General features: G+C 37.3%; 1 protein-coding gene across 1 annotated transcript in view; it reads left to right on the plus strand.

Moving 5' to 3' along the window:
* Nucleotides 1-13059, plus strand: part of eys (eyes shut homolog) — a gene marked incomplete at both ends in the record, with an annotated part of 268937 nt that overhangs the window by 44936 nt on the left and 210942 nt on the right. The window contains 2 exons of the mRNA XM_081351375.1: nucleotides 756-1009; nucleotides 2341-2445. Coding sequence (XP_081207501.1) covers nucleotides 756-1009; nucleotides 2341-2445 — 359 coding nt within the window. The remainder of the gene's footprint in view (nucleotides 1-755; nucleotides 1010-2340; nucleotides 2446-13059) is intronic.

A 13059-nucleotide genomic window follows, 5' to 3' on the forward strand; every position in this document is an offset into this window, starting at 1 on the left:
AATTGCACACCCTAAATGGACACCCTAAAAATATTCCATATGGCTCATGTTCTGTGCTCCAAGTCTTCTGAAGCCATACGAAAGATTAGTGTTATAAACAGGGCAAAATGTAGTCACTATTTGTTGATAGCCCTCACATACGCTCCTGCTCTTAAATCAAATGGCACCTGGTGCATTTTGAATGTCAATAGCATCAAACAGTGATTCCCCCCCTCCCCCCCATTTCCATTTCCATTTCCATTTCCATTTCCATTTCCATTTCCATTCCCATTCACATGTATATTATGACTTTAAATTATACATTATTTTATATTGTATGGTCACTATGTATGGAAACAAATATTTTGTGTTTCATAGATACACCAATAGCATAAGGGTTCAGAAATGACATGAGGGTGAGTAAATGACAAAGTTTTAATTTTAGGATTAATTATACCTTTAATATAGCATGTTGTTGTCCTAATGTGGTGCTTTTTCCCCCAAAAGAGTCATTGAGATGGATTTATCCATTTTAAACAGGATGCTTCCCTTAGTATAAAATTAAAATTGAAATTCTGTTCATGTACAGTAGCTGTTTACAGTCTCATTCTAGAATTAAACCACCCATAGCTGCAAAAACAAATAGCATGTTCCTGTGATCGAAAGCTAAGCAAATTACATCGTCCTCCCCCATGACTCATCCATTTATTTTCATACTGTGTCTGGCTGTTTTGCTTGGGATTCCATTTAAGAGATACTGTTTTATGCATTTCAAGTTGCCTTTGCGGTCACGGATACACTGGAGTCCTCTGCGAACTTGACATTGACTTCTGCTCTGGGCATCAGTGTTCAGAACACGCTGTCTGTCTGGACCAACGGCACAACTACACCTGTCACTGCATGCTGGGATATGAGGGAAAGTTCTGTGAGCTTGAGACAGATGAATGCAAAAGTGCACCCTGTGCCAACAGTGCCACTTGCATTGATCTGGTGGCAGGATACCAATGCCTGTGTGCTCCAGGATTTAAGGGTAAGCTAAATGTTTTACTCTGTGGTACCACTGACTGTCTCTGGCCCTTTGTTAGGCATTGGCTTTCAATATCAACATTGTTGAATTCCTTATGATAAAAGAGAAAAGGTGGCTATAAGTATAGCATAATCATGATTCGTTGTTTGAAATAAATTATTTGAAACTATTCTTTTAAAGTATTATAGTTAATTTATTTATATGAAGGTTATAAGCAAGACTTCAAGACTTCAAAAAAAAAAATTTTCTCATTGAATACACTGTTTTACTTGGAAATGTGTTTCATTACTGGAATAAAACATGTTTCAAATGGTAATTCACATTGGGCCTCATTCATGAAACTTTCGTTAAAGTAATATGCACGTAAAACAGACCTTCCCAAAAACTCGACTCTGGATTCACAAACGCTTAGTAAACATCAAATTTGATAATTAAATATGTGTATGTTAATGAATTCCAATCATTTGTAAATAGGGTGCTCATGCATGCTCATTCAAAATTAGCATAATCCCCATCTATGAATTACAACTATGCAAATGACGTGTCCAGGAACGCTGTGGAATCTTCTGGACTTCCTTCTCAGGTTTGGCTCCATTATATTGCATAAATGCAAAGATTAATATTAGACTGATAGGTCATATGCCTAACAATAAATATTCAATTAATGTGTGTCCACCAAAGCTTTTTTATCCAGCTGAAAAAAAGCCTGGTTTGAAAGTGCTTTGCAAGCACAGCGTTTTTCCATCTGAGATGCTTTGTTTGCTATAATTGGGATTATCCATGGCAGTAACGTGTGACTACTATCTCATTTGGAAGAATTTCACTGTATATAAAAATGCAGTAACCAGCAATATTAACTTCTCCATTGTTGTTCAGTCGTTGTACAAGTAGGATGGTTGGTCTGTGTAGTTGGTCCTGACCCTCCTCCACTGTGATTGGGCGGCTGGGTAAAAAGTGGCAGTGACGAGTGAAGCATTTTATCCAAAGTTGAACAGTTTACAACTCTCAGCTACAAAAAAAGGACTGGGCAAACAAACTCATGAAATATCATTATGCTCCATAGTGTGTCAAAATGCAGTGTCATCAGTTCGCTTAAAAGGACACAGAACGTTCGAACGGTTGACGCACCATTTACACGTGGTAGGGAGTACACACTAACATTAACATTTGAACATTTCAATCTGAAAATGTACATCAGAACGGCTTTACGAATGATTTACACCCAAAGTAGTTCTGCTCGTGTTTCACGAATGAGGCCACACTAGTAGCCTACAACATGATATGAGACAGGCTTCTTGTTATCCATATTGTCTGTGTTAATGTCCATCATGCAGGTCGAACATGCTCCGAGAACATGAATGAGTGCCAGTCCAGACCCTGCCTTAATGGGGGCACCTGCATTGATCTGGTCAATAACTACATTTGTATCTGTCCACTCGGTAAGTAAATTGTTAGCACACTGTTCCAAAACAACAAATACATCCTGGGCTGAGAGCATTCAGCTGTGCTACACCATATATGATTTAAAGAACTTGATACATAGTACACATTATGTTGAAAAATATCATTGTTCTTGGGAAGGAGCCACAGGTCCATATTGGTAATAATTCCCCAGGAACCATCTAGACTTTAGTGAAGATGTTATCTCCACAGCTCACATGCATCTTTACTGTAGATGTGAAGCTTTATTGGGTCCCAAGAAACATGTCCAGTGTGACTCATGCTCCCTGTTTTCAAGATAATCTACCAGCCAAGGGGAAAGAGTATCCATCAGTGTAAATTTTCTAGTGTTTATTAAAACGGCCTCTCTTTAATTCTCTCAAACATGATGGTGACAGAAAACAGACCACCATCTTGTCAGGACAGGTCTCATTAGAGGGCACGATTCTTACGGGAGATGGTGTGGTGTTGGGGGACTTGATCAGGTTAGAACCTTAAAAATTCATTTAGATTTCGGAATTCAACATTCAAGATCGAATCTTAAAATAATAAGTGATGGGAAGCCATTTTCGAAGGCCTGTTCTCAGGAAACAATGCCTGAAAATCTCAGCATTTCATTTTAAAGGGTTACTGCTGAACCTTCCAGAAATCATATTTTCCTATCTCAGGAGTATCAAGCACCAAGGCTGTAACTCCCAACTACCTTAAACACTTCTACTATATACTGTACAGCAGTGGCCCAAAGTTATATACAGCCTTGCAAAATTGACATCTTTACCCTTTTATTCAAATATTATTTAAAATGTTTTAAATATTTTGTTTAACATATTGTATATTTGTGCTTGGAGTCGATTGTTAGGTCACACTTTAGTTTAAAGGGATACTTCACCTCTGGGAAGATGAATGTGTATTTAAAATAGGTCATTTAAGTAGAAGAAATGTGGAGAAATTTTTGAATTTGGAGCTTTCTAGACTGAGAAAAGCCAGAAAATGTATTTTTGGCTTATGTGGATAAAAGACAACAACTCCCAGAATGCACTTGCTTCGCTGCCTGAGGAGGCCACGCCTACCGGTTAGAGAGCACAGTTGAAAACAACAAGGCTAGCCTAAGTAAGTGATGAGTTTGCCAGGGATTTAGAGACCAAAAATGTCCGGGATTCGGCTTTTGCGTTCTACAGTCGCCATTCATCATGTTTACTGTGGCGAGCAGGACGAGGCTGACGGCCGCGGGAGAACGGCGCGAGGCCGGTGGCTTCATTACTGAGACGCGCCGGGTCTCGCATCTCTCACGGAGGAGCGGGAATTTTCTTAGCAATGTTAAAACGCACATCAACCTATCCTAACCTTGTTTAGCGTTCATGTAAACACTACAGTCAGATTCACCGATCGGAATTAATTCAGCTAGATTGAAACGAGAGGTGTGCATGTAAACATTGAATGGCGACCGCAGAACGCAAAAGCCGAATCCCGTACATTTTTAACGATCTCGCCCGCCGGACAAGTCCGGGAAAAAGATGGTAACCCCTACTTACTCAGCTTTCTCCTATTATTCAGCTTTCTCCACAGAACAAGAGCATGCTAGCTTAGCTTCCAAAGAAAGACAGCTGATACTGTGTACATTCTGTGAGTGAGATCCCACCCTCTATGGGCGGGTTGTAAACATGCGGAACAACGCCATCTACTGGCTGTAGTCTTTAGCCTCTGGACAGAAAATCCTCCGATGACGCAAAATGACGATTTTTGCGTCATCGGAGGATTTTTTCCAGACAAAAAATACATAAATCTCTCCTCTCAGGGGGATATGAGGGGGGAAAGCATGGTAATTCGAAAATACTACAGGTTTTCTACTAATACAAAGCTTAATGCTAAATCCTGAAGTAACCCTTTAAGGTCCAATGCTCACCAAATATTAACTACGACTTTTTCCGCAATAAACTCCTTATTACTGCTTATTGATATTTAGTAAAGTGGTTATGTTTAGGCATTATGTAGGTGTTGCAAGGTTAGATGTTGTGGGAAGAAGGAGGCGGGAACCGGTGAACATAAACGTAAAATAAACAAATACAAAACGAAAGTAAAGGCAGCAGTCGTCCGTGAGGGACGTTCACATAAAACAGAAACAAAACATCAAATAAAATCCAGGCCTGGCCTCTCTCGTCCTTCACCGTCGTCGCTCCTCCTTTTATGCTTCCGCTCCTCCGTGAGAGATACGAGACCGGTGCGTCGCACAGGTGTCGCTCATCAGCAATCACGCCACCGGCCTCGCGTCGTTCCCCCACGGCCCTCTGCCTCGTCCTGCTCGCCACAGTAGGATTAAGTGATGTAGAATATGGTCATTAATATGTGCTCTATACTTATAAACAGCCAATGTCCTAGTAATATGCATGCTATTAACAGTTAATAGTCAGAATTGGACCCTAAACTGAAGTTTTACCAATTGTTTTATTTGTAGTAACGCAATGAAACTATTTGTGATGACATAATGTTTGACCATCTGTCCTGCAAAGAAGTTCTGAACACATGCAAAAAGAACTAAATATTAATAACTGATTGTAGTCACTGTATTTTGTAGTCAATGTATGCTTCCTGTTAGCTTTTTGTTTTTCTATGCATTTTTTTCACATAGTATTTGCCTACTTTTGCCAAATAATTTGTCAGATAAATACCTTAACCAAGTAGTGTTTTGTTCTTCCCTCATATATATACTGTATATACTGTATATATATATATATATATATATATATATATATATATATATATATATATATATACTGGGTATTATATCTATTAAACTATAATGATGAATGCAGACGTGCAAATTAATTGGCTGATACTCTGACAATGCTATTGATTAACATTTACATTTAGTCTAAAATGAATTAAATTTGCCAAATATATTAGTTAAATCTATGAAATAAAGAGTTTATGAAAGACATGGTGCCATAAGTTAAGTAATTTAGTAAGAACCTTAACATGAATGCAGATTATAAGATGTGCAATACTCTCAATAACACAAATTTTTCATCTCAGTCCTGTCTTCTGGGCCGTTGATGTGCAACAGGTTGGGTGAACTGAGTGGGCTTTCTGGCAAAAATGGAGCTAGTTTTAGTCTCTGCATCCTCCTACAAAGCTGACAAGTATGCATTTTGCATATCAGGAAATGACAGAAAATAAGTGCAGTCTCAATAATCCCTCGGTAAGTGTTTGAATCATAGCCCCCAGGAAAATAAAAGGATATAAGCTGCCACCATGCTGCGGAAACGACTGATTTCTAGATAAGAGGTAGTCATGAGAGCATGGTGATTTGATGACGTTATTTGATGGTAAGGGTTATTCACAGTACCAAGAACAACTTCAAATGCATATGATGGCAGATTATATTTAAACCAACATTTTCTGAAAGGGTGCACGATGTTCCTGTTCATGATCCTACAGTGTGATCATACCAAAGCGTCATTTGCATCATTTTCCAATCCTTTACCCTCAGTGATTTCCTATACATTTGAGAATAGCAGGAGATATTATCGTTGTGTTCTTGAATGCACATATAAAATATTGAATGACCCCATGCTAGCCTGATGTTTTCAATTTTTTTTCTTTCTGTTAAGCCTATTTGTGATTTAATTGTATATGTTTAAAGCTTTATATATGGTACTATTCATGTTCATATAATTATTGTATTTCTCTCCTCTGAGTGCACTGTGACATTTTATTACTGGCATCCTCTGTGAACTGCAATGTCAGGTCTTTCGTTTAATTATTTCACATCTATATTCTCTTGGCATGCCGCTCGCCCCTGAGAGTGAACGTGTTCTCATTACCCTCACGGTTCAGAAGACCAATAAATACAAATGCTTGTTCTTATAATCCTTCAGCAGACCTGTATGTGCAAGGAGCTATGTATGCAATTATATTTTAATGGGCTTTGTCATCCGGTGTGGATTAAAATGTTGGTTTCTCAGAATACTGCCTTGATAGGTGAGCTGTTGGCCGCTGTTGCTTGTAGTCTGTGTCTACGTTCTGTTGCAAAAGGCATTGCAAGTCACTGAAACATGTATTCTGTCTTATAGAGGTAAATACTAAGGAAGTTAATCTTAACGACAGATTGCAAGATTTTTTTTAAACGCTTAATATGTGAGTTTTAATCATATTTTGTGCTGTAGTCTGTCAGGAAATAAAATAAGTTTACCTTTTAGGGAACAACAGTCTGACACTCGGATACAGAATTCTAATATATGAATTCTTTTTCAATGAAGCCTCCAAACATAACAGTTCAAACCCCTCAAATTTTTCCACATTCTAGGAAAGTGTGGTCGATCATTTTTTTTTTCAATAGCGAAATTCTAAACTCTGTTTTATTTTTAAAGTATCTCGCCGGCTGCACCAGAACAGGTGCTGCACATGACCTATGGGCTGTAGTTTGGACACCCTTGAAGTGGGCTTTTTGAAAATAAAAGTGTATTTTTGGAGTGTTTGGTACTTAGCTGCTTTGTGGGAGTGAGAATAGCTCACAGCCCTGTATCAGAAATCCCATTTGGAAAAGGCAGCACTGTACGTGTGACATTCCTTCATGCTACATTAACTTCTCGGTGAATTGCACGCACAATTGGTTGTTAAATACCGCTTACGTGCTTTGGCAGAAGTGCTGGCTGTCCATTAATGACTCTTTTTCCAAACATGTGGCAGTTGAAGAGATTGTTAGGTTGATTTATGCATTCGCACGCTTAAGATTTATAATGATTTTCAGAACACTGACAGTGGATCTTGTACCTGTGACAGTGCTTGTCTTTTTTGATCTGATTTAACTTCACTTCAGATGAGTCATGCTTAGGGTTCGGGTAGGAGAAACCGATGCTAGATTGTCAGCACAGAAGGGCACATGTTACCTGGGGTGTTTCCGTGATGTGTTTAATCTCTCATTTCCTCCGCTTTGATAATGATTGAATGCATGAGAACATAATAAGATGGTTGATGCTGAATTCATGATATTGAGCGTGTTTACATGCACATTCTTAACACAACTATGCTTAATAAGTAGATAATCGTGTGGTCATGTAAACACATTAACTCTGTTTTCTGTATGGGAGTAAAGTCATAAATGGCTTATGCACACACTGATCGACACAACATTTTTTCACCCAGCATGTAAACACATTATCCTGCGTTCTGTCGGCTTGAAGTGCGCATGTCTGGCTATGTGACAGGAAAGTGTCCTTAAAGGCACAATATGTAACTTTTTTGCTTTAAAAATAGCAAAAATCACTATATCTATGTTATATTTTTTTTTTAGTTGTGTACTTATATTATCCCGACTGTTTCCAACAACTTTCAAACCAGGAGAAATTTGTAATTTAAATCGAAGACGCGTCCTGTTTCTTTATTTCCGTTTTGTCGCCGTCAATGGCGTCATATCCGCGTTTTCCCTGGTTTCGCTTGTACTGCCATAGCAACCAGAGCCCTCTGATTGTAACCAAGGCGACAGACGTGGACAACTGTGTAGTTTGCAATGTCTATCTGCACGCTGTTGTTGTTTCGTTCAAACATTATGGACCATGGCAAGCAGACTTTGGATAAAAAAGGAGAACTAAAACGAGAATCAATATCAGCACGGTGTTTTCGAGATGCCTAGAGCTCCCATAGACAGTATATAAACGAGAGCTCCACGTCCAAGACTTCGACCGCTCCTACATGTACTTTATTAAACAGGTGAGCACATTTACATAAAACTAATCAATGTTATATAGTTCAACAATGATAAAATGTTAGAATATGATCTGTATGTTATTCTAATGTTGATCTAGCTTACTGCTAGTCTCATACAGACAAACTAACACATAACGTTACATTTCAACACATTCAAATGCAGATTAGTGTGCTAGTGTAATGTTAGACCAAGTGAAACAGCGCTGCGTTACCTCACAAGTTTAATTTGTCTAATAAACTGACCTGTGAGTTGTAATTCTGCACTTGTAGTTCGGTAGAATGAAGTCCATATTCCTTTTATATCCGCGGGACTCACGTCGCGTGTGGAGCTGATAGCTGTCTCTTAGCAATCCCGACCTGCTTCATATCACAGTCATGATAAAAACATCGATGTATTTACTCATCCATAAACATTATTAGATCGGTCGGTTTGACGTTGACGACAAGGTCCATAATTCTTAGCAAATGTTGCATCATCAAACTACGCTTTTGTTATTGTAAGAGGTTAGCGACCCCTAGCGGCGAAAAAAAAAAATACTGTACGTTTAAGGTGCGTCACATTAGCTATATGTCAGCAAAAAAAATCTAAAGAATTACATATTTTAGGTAATATAATCTGACTATTTTATGTTTACTTTTAGATTACATTTGACCTAACTCATTTCTCACATTGAATAATATTGTGTATTCTCATCTTTGTAATCAACAACATGAAGTGCGTTAAACATTATGTCAGGTTTTCCCAGACTGGGGTTCATGATGGAACTGCAGGGGATTGGTGAAAAAATAACATTTTTAAAACAACATGTTAAAATAATAAAAAGTTATAATAAAAACAATATATGGTTAAATTACTTATAAAGTGATAATTCCCACAATATAATCTAAAATATAATCTAATTACAAGTACTTCATTTTTGGAATCTGATTATGTAATCCAGATTACATGTAATCAGTTACCCAGCACTGTTTTTTTAAACGTCACATCTCACATAACAAATGCAATACTTTGAGTCATATACATGAGTGATTAGGTTTTGATGTCACTACCAGGAATAAACTGATTTATTAATAAAGACTTGTGAACGTGGTTTACTTGTGCTGCCGGGTTATTGGTTTCCATGTGATCCGGGACAACGAGTTCATTTAATAAGATTATTTTTGGAAGTTAAGCGTATTGGTTTGAATGTAAACATGTTCATTGATGCTCATTGCCGGTTGAAGTTATTAAGACTGTAATTTGTTTAATTATTGGCATTGTGCATCAGTTTGCCACGTTTCCAGCGGGTATTGATCAAATATTATCCCATGTGGGCGTGCTTTATTTATAACAAAGGTTATCGACATGCTCGTCTATCAGTGGCATGTGGACACTGTATCTGCACCAGCAGACAAATGTGATATAGATCGGCACAACAGGGCTTTATGTGCAGATTCAGTCTATTAGCATACAGGCCAGCAGGTAGTCTGCCAGAGGAATCGATGGCTTCATAAATCTGAGTCAGAAAGGGTGTCTTCTCTTCACAAAACATAAAAAGCCATTAACATCCCCTGGAAATGTGTCGTTTTGCAGTTCTGCTAACAATCTTCAAGACATTTGAAAAAGTGGTGTCTAAAACGGGAGAAGTGCAATATTGTTCTGTTTGGCATTGCTGTAGAAAAAAGAAAGTGAAATGCATCTCTGGGAGTCTTAATCTGTCCTGATTTCAGGCTTCTGAGGGAAGGTTTGCTCGGGGGACATGAACCTCAGTGAACCTCAGCTGAGCCAGAAACACTCTGAAATGTGGGGAAAGAGAGAATAGAAAGAATATCACCTGCATTTGTGAGGAAGGTCAGTTTAAATGTTCAGAATAATACCAAATAATTATATTATATTATATTATATTATATTATATTATATTATATTATATTATATTATATTATATTATATTATATTATATTATATTTTATTATATTTTATTATATTATATTATATTATATTATATTATATTATATTATATTATATTATATTATATTATATTATATTATATTATATTTTATTATATTATATTATAAATCAGTCATTCTCAAATGGTTTGGCCATGGGACCCACACTTTCCCATGGTCATTAAGCCACAACCTTTTTACAACCTTATATATATGTGTGTGTGTGTGTGTGTGTGTGTGTGTGTGTGTGTGTGTGTGTGTGTGTGTGTGTGTGTGTGTGTGTGTGTGTGTGTGTGTCAAAATGTATAAATATATGTCATGATCTCTGTGTTTCTCTTTGAAATTTTGTTTCACTTTCTGTCTCGTGCCATAGTTGTAGTTTTTTCACCTTGATTGGTTCCTCAGGTGTCCCCTTGATACCTTGTTAGCCTCATGTGTGTATATATAGTCCTTGTGTGTCTCCTGTTCTTGGTCAGTCGTTGGTTTGGCCTGTTGCTGTATGGTTTGGATTTCCCTCGTGGTTCTAAGCTCTCTTGTGTTCGCTGTTTCCTGTCCTTTGTTTTATTTGTGTTTTTGTTTGCTCATTAAATAATTTGGATTTGGATCCTCGTCTCTCCTGTCACCTTTATCCTCTGTCGTCACTATATAAAAAATTATAATAAACCCACAAACAAACACACACACACACACACACACACACACACACACACACACACACACACACACACACACACACACACACACACACACACACACACACACACACACACACAGTACCATCCCACTTTACTTAACAAACACATAAATTGTAAGAATACGACTAATATTGATGAAAAAATGGTATTAAAATGTAAGGAAATCCCAAACTCGTTTTTATTAATAAAATAGGCTAGTTAATAAGTATGAGCCACCACAGTCATTTAAAAATATACAAAATAACACAAAGTGAGAGTAAAGTGGCATTTTGGGGTTACGGAAACAACAGTTACAATGATAAATACACAATACTTACATGAACTGTTAATGAAACATATGAAAACTGCTCCTGATGAATAGAATGAACATCATACCTGCATGCAAATCCTTCCCAGCTAACACAAATTACCATTCACGTAATTTAATTTTGAGCTTTATTTACAATAAAAATATATACAGTGTGCGCCGCCGCATTTGTGTTTAATTTAGATTAAAGTTAAAAATGTAATATTTCGTATGCAAGCTAATGGTGTAGTTGAGTAATTTTTTGCTAAATAGGTAACATACCACATATCCCCCCAAAACACAGCATAAATGAATAGTTGGGAAGTAAATTAAAAAAATATGTATATATCATATGTATTTAAAATTATACATTCGCTCCGAACGGATCCTGAAGACCATAAGTGTAGTGGGAAATGAGGGTTCATTGAAGAGTGTATGCTACGAGCACAGTATAAAGTCTGACAAGACAGGAAAGTTTGTTTCCTTTAGTCTCCTTTATATTAATAGCAAAAGTTTCAAACACTTTATTTCCCTTGACTGTCTGAACTGCCTGCACCAATGGTATTTTCCACAAGTGCCAGAGATTAAAGAGCTGGGCTACCTTGCATCATTATTCTATGCAGCTAGTGTGAATTTCATTTGTTGCTGATTATTTTAAAGCGTTTTATGCCACTATATCAATAAGCACATCTTCATTAGTCTACCGCCACTTATTCTTGACATGTCTGAGCGATTGCTAGTGATGTCCTATGCAAATGAGAACCTCATATACACTTCTTCAAGGACGATAGCAGTGTAGACGTTTCATAGATGTTTCTTGCCATTATGTTGTTTTAGTGGTACACATCAATCCATTGCATATGCAGAATTTACACCACTTTGAATTATTTTAAACTACATGATAGGTTCGTTTTAAGAAAAATTTAATTTTATTTAAGACTGTGGTTTGATCTTACAATGAGGTGACTAGCTTCATAATGTATCTGCTAAAGGCTATTTATTTCAGATTTTGATGGTTGTCATCACTTGTGTCAGTAGAGAGACAGTATAAGTTGGAGTAGATGGACCATTCATGGGAAAATGAATGGAAGAAACTGCAACTCCTAATATGGCAGCTGTATAAATTGGAGTTGTGAGCCTTTTTGATACACTCATAGGGGGAAAAAAGGTTTAATGTGGTTTAATATGGAACTTCAGGGTTCTTGACTGAATTTTAAATAACCCTTTATGCCAAAAATGTTCTATATAAGGAGAAATGTCTTAAACGATTGTATGTTTAACATGTTTATTTTTTTAATTGCGTGATATAGTATGTTTACTTGATGTTCAAATTCATTACATTTTATCAAAATAAAACATTTATCAAAGCAAAATGAATTCAAACTAAATCCATAAAATTATCCCTTGATGGTTCTATATATGATGGTTCTAAAAGGTTGTATATGTGAATTGCTTGACAGAACCCTTCAAGGTTCTATTTAGAACCATTTCTTCTCGTGTAGGATAATTTTATAAAATCTTTTGGCTGATTTGAAGTGTATTCGCGCACATGGCGGAATTTTCAAGCGGAAAAACTCTAGCGAGGAAACGGATCTGCTCGTGCGCGAGGTTAAAGCTCACAAGCAAACCATCTATGAGACAAAGTGTACGCGCGTTGTGGACCCGCCTATAGGCGCTCATTACTTGCGCCATTGACTTTAGACCAGGTTTCAGTTGGTCAAAGGCGCAGTCTATTTCAGTTGCCTCATAATAGCAACGCGCCAAAAATGTGCCTGAACACACTTCGTTCTCAAGACCAGCACATCCATTTGTGCGAAAATGCATTTGCTATTTAAACAACGTGGCGCAGGACGTTAAAATGATAACTGCGTTGGGCTGAAACTAGCAAAAAACACTTGCATCGCGCCTGGAGCTGCATTGCGCCGGGTGTATGATAGGGCCCTTAGTCTTTCAGCTATACAGGAGCTCTTATGCCTGTATAGAAAACAGCAGGGATGTTAGTA

The sequence above is a fragment of the Scardinius erythrophthalmus genome, assembly GCF_964197995.2.
Source record: "Scardinius erythrophthalmus genome assembly, chromosome: 21".
Lineage (NCBI taxonomy): Eukaryota > Metazoa > Chordata > Actinopteri > Cypriniformes > Leuciscidae > Scardinius > Scardinius erythrophthalmus.